The sequence below is a fragment of the Stegodyphus dumicola genome, chromosome 2 (genome assembly GCF_044657685.1).
Source record: "Stegodyphus dumicola isolate Sdum_Otavi_A_Nest chromosome 2, ASM4465768v1".
NCBI lineage: Eukaryota > Metazoa > Arthropoda > Arachnida > Araneae > Eresidae > Stegodyphus > Stegodyphus dumicola.
The window spans coordinates 43727799-43753325 of NC_140769.1; the positions used below are offsets into that span (position 1 = coordinate 43727799).

General features: G+C 32.5%; 1 protein-coding gene across 7 annotated transcripts in view; it reads left to right on the forward strand.

The window, feature by feature from the left end:
• The first annotated feature begins 18229 nt into the window (after positions 1-18229).
• Positions 18230-25527, forward strand: part of gro (TLE family member transcriptional corepressor groucho) — a 295514-nt gene continuing 288216 nt past the window's right edge. For 2 of the 7 annotated variants that reach the window (XM_085810634.1, XM_085810633.1), the window contains exon 1: positions 18231-18722. In XM_085810634.1, coding sequence (XP_085666760.1) covers positions 18702-18722 — 21 coding nt within the window. In that variant the 5' untranslated portion in view covers positions 18231-18701. Of the gene's footprint in view, positions 18723-25527 lie in introns of all 7 variants that reach the window. The other 5 variants (XM_085810631.1, XM_085810635.1, XM_085810630.1 and 2 more) reach the window with 4 other exon arrangements.

Sequence of the window (25527 nt, forward strand, 5' to 3'; positions counted from 1 at the left end):
AAGAAAATACACCACTACTTAGCGACCTTTCTGTCATCTTAAATTGATTAATTTGTTTAGGGATCTTGCTAACCATTATAACGATAGCAAATACTATTACAGTCAGTACAGAGTTACTAGCTATAGAAAAATGCCGTGTGCATTCAATAAGAATTTCTTTAAAATATATATATATATTGTTTTTTTTTTTTTTTTCAATATAATTTAACATTATAGAAACAGGAAAATGTTTAGAACTTAGTGAATGCGAACTTAGAACTAAAATTAGTTATAAAAGTTATAGTGAAATTTGGTAGTAGCATTTAAAATGGAAACCTCTTTATACATCCCTCCTATTAAATTTTTTTCAAACAATAATGTACTTTTCAAATATTTTGAAACTTTCTTTTTATACTATTTTGTACTCAAAAAAGAAATACACAATCAAACGCCAAAGCTTTTAAAATGGAAATATTCTTGTTTAGTTGTAATAGTGCTCAACAGTAAATTAGCTGCGGAAATAGAGAGTATTTTGAACGTTTCACCTAAAATATTGGACGATTTGCTTCATTATTACATATTTATGATTTCTCATACGAAATCTACAATTCTGATACTATAATAAAATATATTGTTGCTTGCATTCGGGTTCGTAATGGTTTGAATGCACACAGAACCGATGGTAACTTGATAAAATTGATTTTCCCAAAAGAAACACTTTACAGTTCTGGGATTTCCGACAAAAATACTCGTACAGCTCTTCTTAGTATGATACAGTACAATCAGTAGTCACACTTCAAACTATTAGGAACGTTAAACACATCGGAAAGAAAAGCACATTTAAAAGGCGATGCCCACACGGGAGATCTCTCAATACTTCGAAATCAGCGCTTTAGTATCATCTGTTTCTCGAAGTTATTGGAAGGTATTATATGGTTAAAGTTACATATAAGGGACGGATAAGGTTACAGCTACATACAGGGATCAATTACAGTGACAGTACCAATTACAGGTATACAAGGAGCAGACCAGAATGTCGCACAACGACCGCCAAGTCTGGCGTTTCTTTCCGAATCTGGGGTCAAAAATTAGTCGTCAAAACCATCGCCAGCTTGGCGATATCTCGCCAATAGGGAGATAGCCATTTATCTCAATATTAAATAGACTTGCCCCTATATTCTTATGTTTCCAGCAGATCATCTCTAACATTATACAAAAGGTACTGCAATTTCCCATATAATTTCGCTAAAATATTTACATACATTCAAAATTCTTAACAATATATGTTATTGATTACGAGTTAATGAAAAAAGGGCATTTCTTCTGTTGTTGGACATCGAACACTTAAACTTTCCATATGTTTAAAATGGGAAACTTTTCTTTGAGGTATTCTGTAATCTGAAGTTATGAGATTAGATTATCCCACTCTTTTCTTTGAAATTGCTGGAAATTTCCTATGCTGGCATTTTTGAAGAATTTCCTTAAACCTTCTTTTATGCTTTTCCTGTTAAATGAAAAAAAAAAAAAAAAAAAAAAAAATATCGAATACAGTTAACTCGCCTTGTTGTATAATAGAACCTGGACCTTGTCAGTGATCAACAGCTTTATCTACCTAGTCAATGATAAACTTGATTCCTTATAAAAATATTTGATCCAGAAAAATATATTCACATATTTAACTTGAAATGTCAAGCAATGTTTGAACTACTTTCTTGTGGTTTCAACCATATACTTACGGATTATCATTTAAAATGTGCATATAAAAATCAGTATTCAAAAGTATTCTGCAATAACTTAAAAATGACTCAAAATTTAAAACACATTTATACATCTACTCTTATGATAAGATAAGATTTGAAACTTAAACATAGTAATTGCTTGTGCTTCACGATTCAATGATTATGGTAAGATTTTTTTTTTTTTTTTTTTTCGGTGGAAGTGAAACTTTTTGATTTCAAGTTTCATTTTGTAATCCTTCTTATTTACAACAATGCTTGAAACACCTTTAAGACATTAAGGTAATGATATTTTATTTGTACGCTTTTAAACATCAAATGCAATAAGTCAATAAAGCAAATACGGTGTGAAAAACTAGCAAGGCAGTAAATATATTTATTTAAAAAAGAAAGGAAAAAAATAGGAAATTTGAGTCTTTATTAGGGCTAAATTAAGATTACGAAACAAATTTTCGTAATCAGAATTTGCATTTAATTGTTAACATTTATATTTTTCTCCAGCAAAACAAATTTGATAAATCATGGTAACAGTAAAAAAGCGCAAAACTGTACCTGTTATCTATTCTTTCAAAACAATGGAATCTATATATTGTTTCCTGATGAAAAACCCATCGTATGTCAATATCATTTTGTTAATATTCAAATTTAAAACGATTCTACATTTCTAGATTTAAAAAACTGGGGGCGGGACTCGTCTTATATTTCGATAAATATAGTTCTAAGATCGTTATTGTGTACAGAGACATTAGGATTCTTTTGGAAGCAAAAGACTTGAAAAATGAGCAATGCCCTCGCCGAGAATTGAACCATGGACCTCTCGATCGCGCGTCGAGCGTGCAGACCACTACACCAAGAACGCACTCTAAGAAGGCGGGAAAAATACCTTTTAAAGGGCGACTGGGGTTTTAGGGGACCCAGTTGCCAAATCCTGGTGGTGAAAAATCATCATTCACCACCTTTTAGTTCGGGCACCACTGTGGAGACATTAGGATTTTTTTGGAAGCAGAAGACTTGAAAGGTGAACAATGCCCTCTCTGGGAAGTGAACCACGGACCTCTCGAATACGCGCCGAGCGTGCAGGCGACTACACCACGAAGGCACGCTAAGAAGGCGGGAGAAATACCTTTTAATTGTATCTGGGAACTAATGTTAAAGTCCTGCAGACCCTAGAAGACAACATAGTAACTTACCACTACATCTTAAATAGTCTCAAAACATTGAAGAAATCTTTAAAATAGCTTTTTTATATAATCTGAATATTAAGCATAAAAAACACGACTTGTGTTACAGACATAGTACCATTTGTGATGATGTAATTTAAGCAATAACAGTCAGTTAAATTCAAACTCGTGTAATGTAGTATAAGACTACACAATCCACAAAATAAGCTATAAACTTGCTCAATATTTTAAAGGCGCGTAAGTTTAAAGTATTAGCTAGCAAGAGAATACCAGAGCTAGAATATCGTTTTAAACAGAGTTGGAGAGGAATTCTAGCCAGCGCGCCGCTATTGCCAGAAACTCTCTCTCTCTCTGTAAGATTCAAAGCTCTCAAATTAAATGCTCACAAAGCTAATGTGCCTTCCGGAGAGGAATGGTAGAAATTATAGTAAAGATTAAAATCATAATAACTAGTTCATTAATACGCTACAAATAATATTAAGATTTAAAAAAAGAATGACCTCTCCATCACTTCCTCGAAAAGCTTCTTTTTGATAAACGAGTATTTGCTTATTGATTCTAATAACTGAGTAGTAATTAAGGAGTTTCTGCCAGGAAACTATCTTCTTAGATTTATTTTACAGATGCAGTAAGAACGCCAATTATTCGTGTTCGAGATATCCGGAATTCTGCTATCGGAATCTCTTGCTCTTTCTAAGACAAGTAAAATTAAACATCTTAATTTATATATTTTTATTTTTACTCTTTCATTTATTAGGAAATAAATTAGAGTGCATATATTCTATGCATAAAGTTAAAAAATAAGATGAATTTACTATGCAGTGTTCCCCAAATATGTACCTATAAATAAACCAATCATCCAATTATTGAAACTGTTACTGCTCCTCCCTTTTTTTTTCTTTTCTTTTTTACCCATCTATAATTATACAGTATGAATCTCTAGCGTCTTCTCTGAATGAGTAATTGCTTAACTTTCAATAGTCGCTGTCTTTCAAAAACAGACTAAACAAAAATTGTCTGTGCAAGGAATGTTTGTCTTAAAGATACAAACAAAAGGGAATTTGCTTGTTCCTATCAGACTTCTGGAATAAAAAATAACTTCATTTCCAAATTTTATTGAAAACGTGTTTTATTTATTATTATAATTGGCTCTAATTTTCAAATTATTCTTCACTGGAATAAAAATACTTTTGAATTACAGTAAAGACCTTAACGTCTGCTTTTACTTCTGTTTTATTACTTTATTGTTTGTAGGGGTTTATTTTAATTTCCTAATAGTTATTTTTATTTTTGAATAAGCTTTCGTTTAATTTCTTATTTTTCACCTATAATTCTCTGCAAGAATAAGTTTTCAGGATAGCATTTTATGTAAATGAGGTAGAACCCATATTTAAGTCCCCGTCAGTTCAGCAGCTTGGGACAACACAGATCTTACGAATGCCCAGTTAAGGAAAATAAGGAAATTACAGCTCAGTGCATCATTTGTAAAGGCCTACACGCAGCATCCTATAAGAACTGCCCGAAAAGACCGGAGAATCAAGATAATTTCAAGCTTCAGAAACAAGAAAAAGACTCAAATTATTCCGAGCGCCATTGGAAAGGAAGAAATTCGAAAAACTCATGTGACTGGAACCAGCCAATCATATGCCGAGGTAGGGGCCAAAAATACTCATTCCAAATCTAGCCAAAATTACACTAGCAATTCTAATAATGAAGGGGGGAAAAAAATGAAACAGAAGATTTTTGCTATATTTATAAAAAAGTGTGTGTTAAAACTATCTAAAATACAGGAATACCCAAAATAAGATGGGTAAACTTTCAGATGGCAAAGGCCTAAAGGCAATTCAAATGTTCGAAGGCAAGAGCGGGATTTAACTTCGCAGTTACACGTAACTTTGTGAAGCTTTTAGAACTTTGAAAAGCTTTAGATCCTACATATTGTTGCGTTTTTCTTTTCTTCACGTTCGTACGGGGTTCGTAGATTTGGAGTGAATAACGACGACACTTGATAAAGTATCGAAACACACTTTATTTACAAATATTAATCAGATAGCTTCAAAATCACTTTTACAGTCGTCGAGCTGTTAACACGCTGACACGTTCAGCGACACAGCCTTCACACTGTCAGGCAATAACGGCGGAGACAGCTTCACTGCAAAGCACCCGAGTACAGCTCCCAACTCTGCTTGGTCGTTCTCGAAACTCCACGTACTCTCGAGACTCTCCACGCGATGCACTTCACGATACACAAGAGTATAGCTCTCGACTCAGCACAGTCTAAGACAAAACTCAACGATGCACTAAATGGCTCTCTCGATGCACTTGACGACCATCTCGGCGCTAGACTTCGAGACACTCGCTCAATGACTGACTATCAGCTCGCTAGACGAGGCACACACACACTGAGACACACTGACTGCGGACCAGCAGGGTTTATATAGCTTTCAGCTTGTGTTCGAGAACATTCTGGGTTAAACTGGTAAGAATTCGTTCCAGAAGGTTCTCCATCCGTCCATGTTATATCACCAATTTTGTCGCCAAAGGTGGCCAATTGAGAGATTTATCTCCAAATGTGGCAACTTTGCCTTCCTCGCTATTTTATGGCAACCCTAAAAATACTTTGCGGGGAAGCTATCTCACCGCGCCTGTACATTTCATAACAATATATTTGATTTTCTTTACTATTATTTTAATATTTTTGTGTTGTACTTTCAAGATATGGGCTTAATTTTAATTTCAAGATTAAACTTGACTGCAATTTTAGGATTTGTTAATGCTAATTTTCGATTGGTTCAACTGAGCCAATAAGATTCAACGGCATATTTCGCATCCAAGCGAACGTTAACGCATACTAGGACTGGACATATGTTCACTTCTCTTTCACTTATTCTTATTTTGCATTGTATGTTATACCAGAATGTTACAACAGCTTTAGAAATGCTTTCACGATTTCACGAAGAAATGCTCTCAAGAGTTAGCAGTACAAATACTGCAGATGTTTTTTATCTTATGGATTTTGTAAGTATCAACATAAGTTGTCCTAGAGAATACGATAAAAATATGATGGTAAAGGCTTGCAAAGGTCGTAGACCATTTAAGGAGTGAAGATCCACTTCAGTAGAAGAACTTAGAAGTTCTTAGTATAAGTGTGTTCTGCCTTCCTTCTGGCCACGTTGTTGCTTTAAGCTAGTTTTACTACGTTCGGCCGCATTGCTACGTGCCTGGTACTATTCGCCAGTGAGCTTGAATAAAGGACAATTATTTAGGATTTTATTAGATTAAAGGATTTATTAGATTAAAGAATTTTATTAGATTAAAGGAAGCCGGAATGGAGGCTTCTTTTAAGCCCAATAGAAGCCTGAATAAAAGGGCAATTTAACCCTTCTTTAGACTTATTATTGAAGCAGTAGAACCAAGCTGTTAGTCGCTAATAGTTCTTAAGTATACGAGCTGCTAAATAATACAAATTTAGCTAGAACATTGTATGCTATTAAAATTAGTTGACAATTATAATCGGGGGAAGGGAGACAAGCTAAAATGTTGAAGAATATGCTTTGTTTAATCTGTTAGAGAGATTTTGGTGCAAAGTAGGAGAATTTAAAATTTGCCTATCATAGAAACATACTTCACAGAATTAGATCAAAAGCAGGAAGAATTACTTGTTTATGCTTACAAATAACAACATTAATTAAAAAACCACATGACTTCCTGGTACGGAATATTAAATTATACCATTTTTTTTTTTTTTTTTTTTTTTTTTTTTTCATTTCATTTAAACTTATTGGATTGGATTAAATTTACCTCGTCGATAGCGAATAAACCACAAAAGAATAAATGCACTCTTTAAAATTCACTATATTTGTTTACCACAGCGACACTCTGGCTTTAGGTTGACTTAACAGCGTTATATTTGGTTCATTTTTTTAAAACTATGTCTATGTCTATATCTTATCACTTAGTAAGAGGCAATCGACGATTAACGGCCTTTACCAATGTATTATACTTGACTTGAGGAATCGAGTAAGTTGTATCCAATAATATGGAAGTTCTTGTGCACATGCTGTGCTAGAACTCAGAGATTACTAGCGACGGAGGCTCCTGTGCCGACGTCAGTAGAATAAGTAAACTTTGAACAAACGAGGCGACGTGTGGCGCCATCTATTAGTAGGGATGAAAAGTATTTTAGTTGACTGGAGCTCTGGTTGCGCCATCTTATGCAGGATGTTTTTTTAACTCAGAATGCACAACATTTATATCATCTTAAGAATTATCTAATCGTTGCCACATGTTCTAATCAAATACTATTATAAATCTAAAACGATGTATAAAAGAAATTAAGCAAAGAACAACAACAACAAAAATGAAACAGTTATTCACAGACGATTCAGTATTTCTCATTCAATTAATTCAGTTGTCACTTCGCGACAAGGCAAAAATACATTAAAACTCAAAATATCTGCATTGAAAATTATGAAGTAAATCTTAAACACTTATTCCCCGAATAAATTCCAGAATGGATAAGTCTGATTTAATTCGCAATAATAAACGAAGGCGTTATTAAGAAGCTTACTTATTCTAGATTGGCAACAAATCTACTATTCTGCTGTTTCAAATATAAACAAGCAATGGCCGCCATAGAAAAAATTATTAGGCTTAGCGGCACGTAAACAACTTTTAAATTGTTGATAATTCTAAAAATATTACATACAGATTCACTAAAGGCATAAAAACCTTAACCGGAAGATAAGAACAACATAATTTAATCATTTTTAAAGCAAAAATTTTCACAGTTTACAAACATATAAGAAAAAAGAAACTAAGTTCACTGAGCCGAGTAACAGAGTGGATATATATATATGTACAGAAGCCACGAAAAATTCTCTTCAGAATTCATTTAAAATTAGTTTTACAATTTTTTGGGGGGAAAAGATTTCTTTATCCTGTCCTAACGTACAGATGTCACGCAAAAACATTGTTAAATTGCATTCGATAGTGGTGAAAATGGATATTTGCGTTGAAATATAATGCCTGAAACTTTTCGCGATTACAATACTTCCTTTTTATTTCGTGAAAGGAAGTAAAAAGTGCGAACTCCTTGTTAATTTGTTTCATACATATTTCTTTTCTCCCAACTTTTTTTTATTCAAAATTTTAATTTAATTTAATTTGTAAAGTCACTAGTATTTTTGATGCAGAAGATATGAAAAATGATCTACGTCCTCGACGGGATTCGAACTCTTGACCTCCGAAATACACGTCGAGTGTGCTTCCAGTTACCCCACGAAAGCATGTGGAAGGGAGGGAGAAAATACCTTACAAATGGACGCGCTTAGAAAATCTAGTTGTGTCTTTTAGAAAATGTAATTACAGATCTTGAATATTTCTGAAATATAATATGCGGCTCCTATCAATTGTGGCCATCACCGGATCACAGCCTGATGATGGCCGATGAGCGGCCGATGAGCGGTGATGGGAATTTTTCAGTACGAATCCTTATCTAAAATAACTGACTATTTTGCTTTTAAAAAAACAACAAGAGTAAATATAGTATTTAGCCTTAATAAAATTAGCTATTGCATGTAAACATTATCATACCAAAAAATGCATATTTACAGTGAAACAAAATTAAAGTTTAAACAAGTAAATAATTAAAACATGGACATATCTCAAGAATCAATGAAAAATACTGAAAACGCAATAGATGCTACCATGTCGAAACAAGTAGCAAACGTACATTATGTTTCATTTCAAAATAAACATTGTACAGACTACCACTACACCAAGACAAACTAATTTATTGATATAAACGTATAAGGGCCATAAACATAGGAAATCCAAAATGGAAACCTTGTTTAAACGAATAAACTTTTCCTTTCTGGCGGAAGAAAATATTTTACGAGCCACATTCGACGAAACCGACACAGCTGATACAACAGCAACAACAACATTAAAGGGAAAAAAGTCAAAAACGTCCCCGCAGGTGAAACGACAAGCAACCAACATGCGATACAGCAATTACCTTAACACACCATTTTTTTTTACTGTCTACCTTTCGTAGGTCATCGTATAAAAAGGTTAAAAAAAAAAAAAAACGCTTTCGGAAACGCACGGAAATGAGATATTAATTTTTCTCTTGATATATTATTAATCATTTTACCCAAATAAGCGTTGACAAGTAAAAGATAATTATTTATTGGCAGAGAAGTCTAGAATTAAGTACTGAAAATTTCTCTGCATGTAGTATAAATTTAAGGACAATGTATATAACTTACAAAGAAGAAGATAATCTTTTAATCGGCTAAAATAATATCCGTGCGGCAGGTGATATAAAGAAATGTGACCTCATACATAAATTGTAGCGTCTCCACCTGAAGAAAGGAAGATCAGATAGATGATGGACACTAAACGGGAATAGAATACTAAGCCATATCCTTTAATTCATAGATATGTGTATTCATATACTATTTAACCTGTGTATAGTATATTAATAAATATTTTATCTTACCCAAGTTTTGGATTAAGTACTGAAATAGAAACACCGCTTATATCTAGAATTTGAAACAACAGAGTTGCGATTTGGAGCAAGACAAAGTTATTTTGTTTTTGAGCTTTAGTGTCATAGTGTATCCCGTGAGCCGAGAAAAATTATTAAGAAGAAAATTTAATAATTATTCGACGATTATTTTGAATGCATCGTAATGTCAAAAATTGCATTTCATTAAATAATTGGATGTATACATTTGAAAAGGTAACAGCATTTATTTTCTTCATTTACGATGGAATTGGAAAAATCTGAAAAAATGTTAGAGCTAGTGAAAATGGTTCTATTTACAAAGCTTATCAGTGAAATACCAGATAAGACTATTGAAGAAAATAAGCCCGTGAGTAATTTAAACGCATGATTACTGAACACTAAAATTGACAAATTAACTGATAATTCTATACTAAAAGAAATGGATTTAAAGATTCTGATGCTGAAATTTATTCCTTAGGATCTATTGGAATCTATTGGAAGGCAAGAGTAATGTAATTATTAAAATAGAAAAATTATCGGAAAGTACTGGACATCATAATTCTAATGATGGAGTGTCTAGTTCTAATTATGTTCAAATCGAAGTACAGAAACTTCACCTGTAAAATTACCTGAATTGACTAATTAATTATTAGATAGCATATTATTAGAAATTATAATTAGATATACTATGGTATTAGAAGTTATATAATTATTAGATAGTATATTATTAGAAATTATAATTAGATATACTATAGTATTAGAAGTTATATAATTATTAGATAGTATATTATTAGAAATTATAATTAGATATACTATAGTATTAGAAGTTATATAATTATTAGATAGTATATTATTAGAAATTAATATATTAATTTTATAGTGATCCTTCGAATTGGTTAGAATTCTGATTATAGCCGAAGAATTAAAGATGAAAATTGGAATTTGAAAAGTTTATTTAAAGTTTTAAGAAACGAAATGCTCAATAGAAAATGTGCGACTTCTATCAACTAGTTAAAAAAACAAAAGATAAGTTCTTGCGCTTAGAAAAGTCCCTACCTTTTAAACTGAAACTTTAGCCCATCAAAACATGCCATCAACAGTTGATTATGTTTCAGTGTCTCATTTGCGCCGAGAGAAGTCATAAATTGGCGGATTGCGATGAAATTTTACGTTTGTAGAAGAAGAAACGGCTCTTCAAAAATGAAGGCAGATGTTTTTTGTGTTCTGATAGAAAGCATAGAATTAAAGACTGCAAGCTTAAAAGTAAAATGAAGTTTTAGTAATAACAAACATTAGTAATAATAAACGTAGCATTCGAAAGCGGATTTGTTATTTATGTCATCAGAAAAAGGATAATGGTAAAATTGAAAAGAAAATGTCGGATTCGAATGTTATTTCCGCAGTTTCGCCATACCATCCCGATGAAAATAGTTCTATTAAAATTTTATTGCAAACTTCTGCGCTTCGATTCGGAATAATGGAAAATGTAAGAATTCTTTTTGATAATGGCTCAGTGGGAACTTTCATAACTAAAGATGTATCTAGTAAAATGAAGCTTCCGATTATTAGAAAAGAATCACTTTCTATTTACTGATTTGAAGATAAAATTGAGCTAAAAAAGACACTGAATGTCCTTAAAGCAAAACTAGAAAATATCAAAAATCCCAGTCTTAGTATAGATGTTGAAAGAACTAGAAACAGAAAGTATCTCCAATATTAGTATTCCCTCCTAAGATATAAATTTTGCTAAAAAAGCAAAGTTTTGGCAAATCTACAATTAGCTGACATTAAACAAAATGGCAAAATTGATATTCTTATAGGAGGAGATTTCTACTATTCCATAGCACCAGCGGGCGAGCGATTAAGTCGCTGAACACTGTTAGTTCGGTCCGAGGTTCGAATTTCTCGAACAGGCTTGCAGCATGGGCGTTTTAGTGGTTTTTCCTATGTCTAACGCACATACGAGCCAGTTTCTCTTAGTCCTCCACGAAGGCGTCCCTCCGCTTAAGCAGACAGCCCTCGAGGCTTTGCCGTAATCACATATACTAAACCAAACTGCTATTCCATAATTACAAGTAAAATTTAGTGAATTATTAACTATGAAAGTAATAGTATAAGAAAACTTGATATCAATTACAAAAGTTTTGGAAGTTAAATTTAGGTTTAGAATGTGATACTCAAAACGACAAAACTGTTGATTTAGAAATTATGAAATCTTTCGAATTTGATTTCAAGTATAAGAATGATAGACACAAAATAAGATAGCCGAGGAAACCAAATTCAAAGCATTTAATAGAACGCAATACGGAAATTTCATTTGAAAGATTTAAGAAATTAAATAGCAAATTTCAAATTGGCAACTCTTTGCTTGTTCAGTATCAAAAGGTTTTAGAAGATTAACGAGTTAAAACATACTATTAAACCAGTTCAGGAAGACAATCGAAATGGTAAAGCCCTATTTTATTTACCTCATAAGCCACTCATCTGAAATGGTAGAGCAATAAGTAGATTAAGAATTGATGTATCAGCTCATAAACTAGACTTTCTTTAAATGATTGTTTATATATTGGTAAAAACTTATATCTGATGTATTTAATTTACTGGTAAAATTTAGGCAAAATTTTGATAGCTGAAATTTTATGGCTAAAAATACACAAATCTTTTTGTAGATAAAATTAAATGAAGAAGATAAGGGCATTATACTGTTTTGGAAAGATAATAGTAATGGAATTAGAAAACTTTTAGATTTACAAAGGTTTTCTTCAGAGTAAAATCCAGTCAGTTTCTACATTACCTCAAGAAATATTAAAAAATATATCCTGAAACAGCAGAATTCTTAAACAACTGCTCGTGTGTTGACGATGTTACTGGTGGTCAACAAAATTTAGAACAAGCGTTGAAAATAAATTTAGAAAGTTTGAACATTTTCAAAGAAGCTAATATGTCACTACATAAGTGGCATACTAACTCAAAAGAAGTGAAAGACGTCTGGTGTCAGAAAAACTTTTCGATACAAGAAGCTTCTGAAATTGTCCCGATCAAAATGTTAGGAACATCCTGGAATACGGATAATGATAAATTTTATTTCGATACTCAACATTTAGCAAATTTTATCTCTTTGCCAATTAACTCAGTATGTCTTCTGTTACAAACCGCAGGCCGTATTTTCGAACCTGTCGGGTTCTGGGTCCTTTCATTATAAGAATAAAATGTTTGATTCAGGAAATATGATCTTTTCAAATCGAGTGGGACTAGGTCTGTTATTAGTTGTAAATGGAAAGTCTGATGTGAGTAAACCCACCAGCGGCCCGAGCGGTAAAATCGCTGAAAACTGGTAGTGCGGTCCGAGGTTCGAATCCCGCGAACGGGCTGGCTGCATGGGCGTTTTCGTGGTTTTCCCCATGTGTAACGTGGATACGAGCCAGTTTCCCTTAGAAAGTCCTCCACGAAGGCATCCCTCCCCTTAGGCAGATAGCCCTTGTGTGCTTTGCCATAATTTAATAAACCAAACTGATATGAGTAAACTGAAGAGCTGAGCCGCCTCAGGATACCCCATTACTGTTTAGAAGGAATATTAGATGTAAATATGAAGCAAATAGAACTCCATAGCTTTTGTGATGCTAGTGTAAAAGCTTATGGATATGGAGTATATCTGAGAATAGTTTTGAACAATTGAACTTTTCAAACAGATTTATTGCCTCCAGGAGTTGTTCCTTTGAAATCCTTTACCTTTCCTGTATTGGAGCTCTTGTGCACAAAAATGTGGAAGAATTCTGGATCCGAAGAACTTAAAGAGTAACCTAACTCATAATTGCTTCTGATAAAAACACATCTAAGAAGTTATCCATATTTTCCTTTTTTTAGATGATAAAGGAATCTTGTGGCAAAGGAAGATTACAGTTTCCTGATTTCACCACCAATTCTTTTGCTTCGAAATTCAAAATTTACAGAATCGATTACTAACAGAGAACATGATAAACTGACGCATGTTACAGCAACCTTGACAAGCCTTCGAAAAGAATACTGGATACTAAAAGGCCGATCTACTAATTTCGCACTTCTGTAACCCTCCAAAATGCTTACAAATTTAATCATTTTGTCTTCATGCCATACTGTTTATATGCAATAAGCATCTTTTATACATTTGCTTTCCTTCATGGTGTTGCAATTTTAATGGTCAGCAGTGTATATAAGCAAAAAATTCTGGATTTTATGAAAAAACGGTTAAAGCAGATAACTCGAGAAAATTTTACTGCATATAAATATTCTTGGGTATATTGCGCCTAATTTTGGAATTTCAGTATGTTTATGTATTTGTTCCTGTATTTAGAAGAGCGGACATATTTACACTACGAACTTTTATTTCTATATTATTTATAATACTGTGTGGTTAATCTTGTGTTATATGCATCTAATGGTATAATAGTTAAGTGTATCTGAAATAAAGCTAAATATATCCATTTCCTGGTTTTTTGTTTAAATTTTATGAAATCTCTAAATTCATGTAAATATTTAGCAGAAAATGGAAGTATTTAATTTATATTTCTGTTCTAGAAGTTTACATAAAATATATGTAAAGGCAGTACACATGCTGAAGGTTTTGCAAAATTTATAACATAAAGTGCATAGTTATCCGTAGAATAGGGAAAAAAAAAATATTTTTAATGCATTAAAATTAAAATCTTGTTATCGAAAAAATCTGGCTATAAATTAGCATATGAACTGATAAAAAATTTGGTGTGTGGAGGATTTAAATAGCTATGTGATGAAGGTACCCACTGTTATTTATATCTAGCAACATTGCTATATCTAAACTACCCTGTTTACTTGCTTAATAGTCGCACCACAGTTTTGAAGCGGAAAAAAATTACCAAAAGTGTACAATATTGCGTACTAGGTTTTCCCGCATAATAGTCGCACCACGACATTCAGAATGAAAAATTGGCAAAAAAAGGGAGACTATTAAGCGAGCAAATACGGTAATATCTTCAGAAAATGAGACCGCTCCCCTTTTTACTTCCTTGTACGAAGTAAAAAGGAAGTATTGTAATCGCGAAAAGTTTCAGGCAGCATACTATTTCAACGAAAATATCCATTTTGACCGCTATCGAACGCAATTTAACGATGTTTTTGCGTGATATCTGTACGTAAGGACAGAATAAAAGACTCGTTTCCTCCAAAAAAATTATAAAACTGCTTTAAAATTAATTCTGAAGGGAATTTTTCGTGGCGTCTGTACGAACGTATGTACGTACGTATGTACATACGTACGTATCTCGCATAACTCAAAAAAGAGTAGCCTCAGAACGTTGAAATTTTGTATATAGGACTGCTATAACATGCAGATGTGCACCTCGTATTTTGGTTGCAATCGGCCGCACCAAACGTATATAAATATATTTATATGTATATCCACTCTGTTACCCGGCTCAGTGATCTCAGTTTCTTTACTCTTATATGTTGGTAAATCGTACATTTTTTGCTTTAAAAATGATTGAATTATGTTGTTTTTATCTTCATGTTAAGGATTTTATGCCTTTAGTAAATCTGTGTGCAATATTTTTAGAATTATCAACAATTTTAAAGTTGTTTAAATGCCGCTAAGCCTTTTTTTTTTTTTTATGGCGGCCATTGATTGTTTACATTTGAAATAGCAGACTAGTGGATTTGTTGCCAATCTAGAGAGACTTTGCTTCGCAACAACAACGATAACGCCTTCATTTATTATTGCCAATTAAATCACGCTTAATCATCTCTGGAATTTTTTCGAGGAAATAAGTGTTTAAGATTTACTTCGTCATTTTTAATATAGATATTTTGAGTTTTTATGTATTTTTGCCTTCTCGCGAAGTGAGAACTGAATTAATTGAATGAGAAATACTCAATCGTCTGTGAAAAACTGGTCCTTTTTTGTTTTGTTTGCTTAATTTCTTTTATACATCATTCTAGCTTTATTATTGTATTTGAATAGAACATGTGGCAACGATTAGATAATTCTATTCTTTAAATGATATAAATTTTGTGCATTATGAGTTATAATAATATGAACGAAATATAATATTGTTGAGTGAATCTAGCGCCAGAGTGTCGCTATGGTAAATAAATACTAGAGTAAATTTTAAAGAACGCATTTATTCTATTGTGGTTTATGCGCTGTCGGCGAAGTAGATTTAATTCAATCCAATAAGTTTAAATGAAATGCAAGAAAAAATGCATATAACTTTATATTCCGTACAAGGAAGTCATGTGGTGTACACATCAGATTTTTTTAAATGCTAAACAGATAAGGATGTTGCAGCTCCAATTACTGTTATCCAGAGATGAAAACTACTTACTATTTGAGGTATGTAAAAATGAACATTCTTCAAACAGACTTTTAAAACGTCTTAGGTACTTACGGAAAATCCCGTCGACCATTTTTGCCCATTAAAGAAAAGACGTCAAACTACGCGATTTTTCGCCAAATGTCTTCTACAAACACGCTGGGTTTGCTGTAACCTTGATTACATGTGTTAGTTATTATTATTGAGTAAAGACTCCTTTAAAAAAAAAAAAAAAAAAAAAAAAAAATTATAAAAATTTGGGACCTGCCTACTACAGAAGAGTACTGATTTTTTATTATTATTTAAGGCGAAAAAAAAAAAGTATTTCGCGAGACATATATTTTCCCGCGAAAATAATTGCTTTTACAGTATATCTCCTTAATAAAAAATAATGGAAATTTTTAATGGAAAATTAAATATAAATAAATGATAATATAGTAAATTTGAAAGAAAAATAAGAATAGAACGTTTTTTCTTGTATTTTTTACTTTTATTTATTTATTTTTAGGTTTGGCGCGATTGGCGCCGTCTTTTGTGGTCGACGGGATTTTCCGTAAGTACCACTCCTTGTGCATGTGGTCTTGTGCACTTCTTGTGCATTAAAAAAAAAAAAAAAAAAAAAAAAAGAGAGAGAGAGAGAGAGAGAGAGTTCTTTTTGTTCAAAGAAGGTGGGGGGGGGGAAGAAAATTCAAACATTTAATGCTGAGAGAGATGCAAAGAGATTAATTTTTATACTTTGAAAAAGCTTCCTTTTCATGCATAACATAAAAATTTAATTGCATCAATGTAAATTCTAGATGCTAGTTGAAGTAAAAAAACTATTGAAAAATGTGTTTAATGTTTTTTATAAGATAAAATCTAAAATTTGAAATTAATAAAAACACTTATAGAATATTATTAAATGATTTGATAACATTAAAAAAATTATAATTTTCATTACGGGAGGTAGGAGGTATGGAGTTTTATTTCCCAGTATGTGTTATATCATAGCACTTTTCGTGACATAATATGCTGAATAAAACTGAACTGTTAATGAGGATTAGAAATTGTGGCTGTTACATATGTGAGTATACATAAATTACAATAAAAGTTGCTTGCACATGCGTACATAAAATTTAATTAATTATTTTTTTTAACTTACGAATTTGCCTTGTTGAAATTTAAAAGCTTCAAATTCCTAAAAAAATATTTCTATATTATACAGTTAACTGTTTTAAATATTATTAGCATAAGGGAAAATTTCAAATCTTTCATTAATTTTTACTTAAGTCAACTTTTACCTTGAACAAGAATTTTAATCATAAACATACAAATGGCATATTAAAAATTAATAATGTTTCTTATGCATAAAATATGATTCTTCCTTCAAGTGCATTTTACCGTTTTTAGAATATGTAATTAAGATATAGAAAAAAGTTTTAAAATAAGCTTTTAAATTTAGATGGAATATTCAGTTTTGTGTGACCTAGACATTCATCATCCATTGTACCAAAATTTCCGCTGTAATTGTACTTGCTAATAAATGTTTTTCATGTCACTTTTGATGCATTACCGACATTATTATGTTCAAGTGTATACCGTGATATAAACGACTTTAAAGCGGTTTATTATATCAGAAACAGATTTTTATTTCAAATCAACCAATGGACCTTTTCAATGCATAGGCAACGAGTCAGTTTGGAAACGAAATAAAAATATGAATATACGGTAGGCTCCTTTTTCAGATTCTTAAATTGTCTCCTAACTGATCTAGTTTCCAAAAACGGCAGAGTTTGTAAAATAAATAAATCATTGGAAGGACATATCTGAACTATGTAATTTCCAGTTTTGGAATGACACCCTCTGTATAGGTAACTGAAATAAAAAAGAAAATGAAAGCGAGAATAATAAAAGAGGAAAATGTGATTATGTTTTAAAAGGGAAGAGAACTAGCAACCCTAAACGACAGTTCTACAGATGTGGCAAGAGCCTACGCCCTTCCGTCAAACAATAGGCCTGCGGGGCCGTCCATCAAGCGGCCCAGCCAGGCCATTAGAGGGGCCCTGAGACCGCTAATTAGACGCGGGAAGCCGTTTGTTTTGATTAGCCGCCGAAATTCGGTCAAATATTATTCGCTCTTCGTCTGCCCCAAGCCAAAATGGACGCCCACGTTTTATGCACAAGAAAACCGGTCCAGGTTGAAGCAATGGAGGCTCCTCGAACATTTGTTCAACATCAACACGACACGCTCAAGTGGCCATCCAAAGCAACATCAAGCCCTGTATAATTATCTTGCTCTCCGAGAGAGATGATCGCCTGGCTGCTTTCCTGAATCGCATTAACAGCGCAAGGACAAGCAAGCCCGCGGTACCACGTGCATTTGACGACCAGCTGTCAAAGCCGTCAGAAGAGTAGACTCCGCCTACTAGGGTGGAGCTGAGGCGCGAGTGGATCGACGATTGGCGGCGGGGGCTCAGTGTAAGCTGTCGTACCACGTGGGACGGTGGGGCAACGCCTGGGAACAGTCATGTTTGTTGATTAAGCCAATCTGAGCGTGAGAGCATATCCGCAATCGCTCTTGTCAAACCGCGGGTACGGGTTGTCTGCTGGCTGCTGTTGTACGGTTACGAGTATCTTCGCAGAACAAGAAGGTTTTGTGCGAAACCTTCCTCTTGCTTCCCTCGGAGGGATTTTTCCGCTGCGAGCGAATGTTGTTCACAATGGATACACAAAGAGATGCGTTCTGCCGTGGCGGTTAGGCCTAGCGTCCCATCGAATACTGTGGCCTCACTAGCAAAGTTTGGATTCTGTGTGACGTTACTTCGATAGCGATTACAACGACGAGTGGTGGTTGTGGTGTATATCATTAATTTGCTATCTTTCCACAAATGGCGCTAGTGTGCTGCAATCAGCGCTAGTTTCGGTTGAACAAAGAAGTTAAGCCTACTTCGTGTTTTACGTGGCCTCTTGACTATTGATGTGATAAGCAATGTATCCGGCCCGTCATCCTGTAAGTACCTCTACGTTTTCACCTTTTATTGCATCCGACAGAAATTCGATTAATGCTGCATAGTTTATGTATGATACTCGCTTCTGCAGGAAGTTTCTGTTTTATCAGATCTGTTATCGTCTGCTATTTCAGTGCGAACGGGATAACTGCCTATTAACTTCGAGTTCAAGAGCAATTCAAGAGTTTAAGTCACTGCGAGCCTTTCAATTTCAGGGACCGGCTATAAATTAATATTATGCATGTGAAGGCTTAAAGATTTTCATTCTGGGAATTAAATATCAGATGCAGTGGTTCATTTCTTGAAATATGTAACTTATTTTGGTTTCGAAATTAATTCTAGTCATATCTATTTGTCATATGAAATAAATTTCAATCATGTCAGTGATAAACAAAAATTAGCTTGACATAATAATGCAAAGATTTGCTTATTATCATTCATCAAACAATCCGACTTTACCTTTCTATTATTTTATGATCTGATGTAATTAGTATTTTATGGTTCTATTATTCAAAATAATACTGTGAGAAATTTTGTTTTAAATGGGCATTTTATATGTTGCATTATTTCATTGAAAAAATACGTATTAGGTCAAAAAAGTGCAATCTCTTACTATCAAATTAGGACAGAACATATTTTCGAGGCTATAATGTCATGAATAATTATACAAAAGTGTGTTAATTTTAAGCTTTATATGTAGTGGTATTTCATGTTATACTATAACAGTAAATAGTGAAACTGTGATGAAGTAAAATAGTCTAAAATTGGATAATGTTTGTGTCTGGTATATCTTGATATGTTTAGTATGGTCAGATAGTACAAATGTTGTAGTAGAAGTGTGAATGCTGATAGTTGTGCATTATGTGAATTGCATAAAAACTTAATAGTAAAAAATCTGATGTTGATATCGCATGAGTACCTTGTGCCTATTAAATTATACACATTCTCTTAAATTACTCTGACTTAATTAACCAATTTCTCAAGGCAAGTTGAAAATAATATCAAAAACTATGAACTTTATCGTGGTTAATCTTTGTCATATGGGAATCAAACTTCTTTTATTTTTGTCTTGTATCTCATATTTCATGATGAGTATAAAACTTTACCAAATGTAAATATAAGAACAGGAGACGACATTAAAAGTTAAAGTTAATTATTTGTCCAAAATTAATTTAAAAAAAGTTTTAATTTGCCAAAATTAAATATTTTCTCCATTTAAAAACATCTTAATTATATATAATTAAGTATATGTCTACAATCAATGATTGCAAAAATAAAAAGCTATGTAAGGATTTTTAAGTCATGTAAGGGTATGAGTATATATTTTGGTTCTGCTAGTTGCAGTAAAAAAGAGATGCACAACTAGTCCAATTTACAAAATTTCTACTAATACGAAAGTTATGTGAGTTACGTGAATTTTAGTTATGTGAAATACATCCATACATATAGGTGTCACAAAAATTACTTTTTACAATCTGTTTTGGATTAAAGAGTCCTTTATTCTGCCCATACATACAATATTTCCATTGAAATCCCATACCCAAAGTTTTTTTATGATTACAGTACTTCTTTGCCTTCATACAAGGAAGTAAAAATACTTTTTTGCTGATGGCATTTATTTGTAATTATTAAAATAAGAGTGTACACTATTCTCCATTAACTAAAATTAAGTAAATATTTTTATGTCTTTACATAGTGAGGGAGTGGAACTAAAAAAATGGTATTTAACTCTTGAATTATAACCAACGTGCTCTTTATGCATTATATCTTTACTTTCTAAATAGGTATTGTAAATAGGTCTAAATTAGCGCCTGTTCAGCATTTAGTCTAAGGCTGGGATTAGCTGTTAAAGCGAATTTTTTTCTTGGTTGTAATACATTTTAAGAACGCAATTATACTTTCAAATCTTAAAAAAAAAAAATTTTTTTTGAATATATCTAAGTGCAGCTTTATTGAAAACTTTTTTTTTTTCTAAAAAGTATTCTGCTATAAGTCTTGAGGGTAACTGGATTATTTTTATTTTCAAAACTTTAAAATATAGTTTAACTGTATTTCATGAAGTTGCAGTTTTTACAATACTTATAACAAAGTGTTATAAAAGCAGTATGTAATAATGAAAACTGTGAGAAAGAATCTGTTACTGGATCATCATTTTAGCCATGTTAATATAATATTATAATTTATATTTTATTATTCATATGTATTTTTGCAAGAAGAAATATGCTATACACTATTTTTTGATAACTTATTGAGTTCATTTGTTCAGAAGTATATTGAATTTTTGGTAAGCTGCTCTCTTGTTTCCCTTCTGTTTTAATAAAAATGCTAGTTTAGTCAGGTTTTTTTTAATAAAAACAGTAATTGTGTTTGTTTATCACACATGTTACTATTCATAATTAATAACTGTATACCAGCAGTCTGAGTATATTTGTTGGGGGTTTGTTCTTATTTTGTTTCTTAAGAAAAATGCTTTATGTGTTTTGAGGAATGTTCAGTGACTCCTGCTTAAAACCGTATTTGTCATTAGCAAAGTACTTTATGGTCCTAATATCTATGTTTCTAAGTAATGAGTATCCATATGTTTGCTTTATCAAGAAAGAAAATGTTTCAGCTATAGAAGTAAATCTTATAAACAGTTTATAGACTAGATAAAGGTAAACTATTTATTGCTGTTGATGCATAAAATATGCTAAATGTGTTAATAGATCCAGGGAAAAAAATAAGGTTTAAGTTTTTTGAGATAGCTGAGAATTTCTGAGAAATCAGTTTAAAATATAAAGCAGTTGCAAGTACAGTTCAAGAAACACTTAAATTCAAAAGAGATATTCAGAAAAGATAAAAGGAGTTCAAAAGAATTTCGGTGAGAAAGACGACAGGATGCTTAATCCGTAAACCTTCAGTAAATCTAGGGAGAGCTGAATGTGTGGAATAAACATAATGTTAGTTTATCAAATACATCTGCTCAGCTGTTCTTCAAAAATGAGCAAAAGAGAGATTTTCATACACATTGCATCTACAGCGTTAACATCATTTGCCAAATGATGATTAACAACATTTAATACTATGTTATATCTATAGACATTTCCAAAGTATCATCTGCTTGTGTACAGAATTTTCTATGCAGGTATTTGTTTGTTTAGATTCAGTGAATATCTCCTGCCATGGATTCAAAAGTTGGTGGGGGTATGTAGTTTTATTATAATGGTGGGAAAAAAATACCATGGGAGACATTTGAAATATGTAAGTTATATGGGGATCAAACATTAACATATCCACATTGGTATGGAGGATTTTGTATTGTCCATAATGACTATGATTCAGCCAGGAATAATCATTCTTTGTAGTCTCAAATGGATGAGAATCGACTGTTAATGCTGACAGATCATCACTTGTCTCTTTGAATGATAACTGATGAACTTAACATAAGTAAAGATGCTGTTGGCAAAATTGTTGGTAAATAAGTAAATCTTCATTTACCACACCAGTCAATTAAAGCTCTTTTCCCCATTTATTCCAAATTGTACAGAAACTTCAAATTAATCTTACTACATTCACCTATTTTATCGTCTAAACAATAAAACAAACACACACCACAAAAGCGCTTACAAAACATCCCATAATTAAAAATTTCCCAGAATCATGTACCCACTTACCCATAACATTCAACTACTCAGGCTATCATAAATGAAACGACAACTTCGCCATAATACAAGGGGTACCTTAAAGTCTACTCTAACCCAGAAGTCTTATCTTTTGGTCTTTGGAAAATCTGATAAAATATTCTTGAGAAATGTGAACTTGGTTCATTTGCCTGTGGCAAAGCACTTGAGAGCTATCTGCTTAAATTGTGGAGAGTCCTTTCTGAAGGACTTTGTAAGGGAAACTGGCTCATATTCTTGTTGCACATGGGGAAAACTATGAAATGCCTATGCAGCTAGCCCATTTGCCAGAATTTGAAGTCTGGATCGAACAATCAGTATTCAGTGACTTTGCCGCTCTGCTACTTGTCAAATGTGAAAATTTAGCTTAAAAGATGAATATGAAGAGAAGTTAAAGATTAAGAAACCAAGCTTTCAAAATTCAGTTCATAAAAGAAATAATTTTTTACAAAATTATATTTGCATAGAAGAAATGAAAGGTGTTTTAATCTCACAATTAAAATGAACTTATCAATTTTATGAGTTAATGTTTGATCTTCAGTTCCTAAATGGTTGAAAATGAATGTTGTTTATAAAATGAGGGTTGCCTTCGTTGGGTAAGTTAAAAAGGTCTAAGCTACCAGTAGATTGTTGGTGGAGCCATTTAATGTATATATTTTAAGCGTTAGGTTAGTTTGAGTTTGGCAAAGTAACGAGGGCTATGGAGGGGTGCTTAGGTATTTTTAAAAAGACCAGCTTCTAATTTAGCATTTAAATATCTAAATGATATGAATGCTCCAGGTATTTCATCAGAAATATCTAATTTTAAAGATTGTACTATTTCAATAATTCTGATTGTTAAAGCAAAATCAGACCTTTTACACATAACTTGGGATTGCAGCTCAGAGTAATCATAGGTGAACTTTGAAATTATGTTCAAAATATTTTTAAAGCTTTTATATTTAGAGGAAAAGGGCATAGTTTTTTAAAAAAAGGTCTTCTAAGTACTCGAAAAAACCCTTCAAATACCACTATTTCTTCATAGAACTTAAATAATCAAGTAGATCTTGAGAAAAAATGATCAACTTTGTTAAAAGAAAAATATATATATATAAATTAAGGAAAAAATTATTGAATATTAATACATCTTTTATGTTATTTCAATATTTTTGCTATTTTTCAAAAAGGTATTTTTTAGTGTTTTCATTTAAAAACTATAAAATCTTGATTTTTCTGAACGCATAAAATTATGATAACGTAAAACTTCAGTTAATTTGATTGTAGGTAAAAGTGCTCATTTACCTTTTTGCCCCAGGTGAAAGGCTACCTAAGCATGTCTCTGCATGAAACTTGTGAATTATTTTTTGACAGGAGACTAGTTGTATTTAACTATATGAGAATATAAACTTATGTAAGTTAGAAAATAGAGTGTGACAAAAAATGGCATGACGGTGCAACATTACCTTAAAAAAATGCCAGTCTATAAAATTTTATAATGCTGCTTAAGACTGCTATTTCAGAGGCTGTATCCAGCCTCCGGTACAGAGTTAAAAATTGCACAACTTAAAAATCTTCATTTGGTTGTTAAATGCATACAATTATAAGCAAATTGATGTAGGTTGGTTTTCTTACTTTTTAGTTCTGAAATACATTTTGGCTGAGTTTTACAGAGCTAATTATCGTGAAATTTTGATCATGTATGTTTTTGCAGGTCCAATGAAATATTTCATCAGATTTAACTGAACCGTCTCAAAAAGTTTGTTTCGGTGAAATTTCACTAAGCGACTGAAAATATTGGTTAGGAAATCATATGTGAAGGCACGTTTCACCTTAGACAGCCTTGAAACATTTAAGTGAAGGATGAGCCAAACAGTTCTCTATTATTAGGATAATGTTTTTTCCATCGTCCAGTTAAAAAAAAAAAAAAAAAAGGATTCAAATGTTGCTAAGCGTCTCGTATGAAATCATTTTTCAAGCCAGTCATTTTATTAATGCTTGTGTCATTCATGCTCTTTTATTTGAACAATAGATAGTTAGGAACATCTGTGACTCTTTAAATGCCCAAGGTGATGTATTTTTCAAATTATGTAAAATTTATGTTTGTGCTTTTCCTATGGTATTTTCACATTGCCATCACTTTGGAATTGGACAGCAGTTGGGGACCTGCAGAAGTCGCTAAGGTATTTTGAGGCACACTGCCAGAAAAGGCTAGCCTTGTCAGTGTTATGAATCTGTTCAGCGGATAACTTTTCACTGTTAATAAGTTCGATGAATTCGTTTGCGAATTGTTTAGCCACGTCAGTATCAGCTTGAACATTTTTGACTAAGTCCTTAATTGCTTTATACAATTGTAGTTTTTAAATTTGAAATCTGTCAAAATATGTACATTCAGTTTAAGTCCCTTTCTGCATCAGATATTTTGGCTTGAGGCATGAAATAGAATTGAATGTGTCAATGCTACATCCATGCCGCTATGCTGTCTTACCCATTCGATCATCACTTTGTCTTGATTGTTACTTTTACCATAAAGATTTTTTTAGTTGTTATATATTGCAAGTAGGGTGTCAGAATCCACAAAAAATCAAAAATTCCTTTTTCTGTTCAACTAGTATTTGCATATGTTTTCTAACTTAATGTAGATAACTTATCCATTTTTCTATATAGTATTTGTTAACAGATATGAGTTACGAGGGCTATCCAGAAAGTAGATTACGTTTTGGAATAAAAAATAAACAAAGTAATGATGAAAGCCACACTCAAATACTACTTTTCTACTTAGTCACCATACAAATTAAGGCATTTATCGTAGCGATGTACGAGCTTGGAAATTCCTTCGTCGAAAAATTCGGCCGCCTGCGCCTTCAACCACTTCGTTACCTCTTCTTGCCTTCCATCTTGCACAAAACTTGTGGTAACCAAGCTTTTCGCTGATGATTTCGTGCAACAAACTTCGCGAAATTTGTGGAAAACTCAAAGAAAGTTCCGTTATTGTGAAATTTCGATTTTCACGGACTTTAGCATCGACTTTTTCGAGAAGTTCGGCGGTCACTATGCTGGGTCTCCCACTTCGATCTTCGTCGTGAACATTGGTTCGGCCATTTTGAAATCTTATGACCCACTGACGCACTCCACCTTCAGTGATAATGTTGTCCCCATACACTTCACGAAG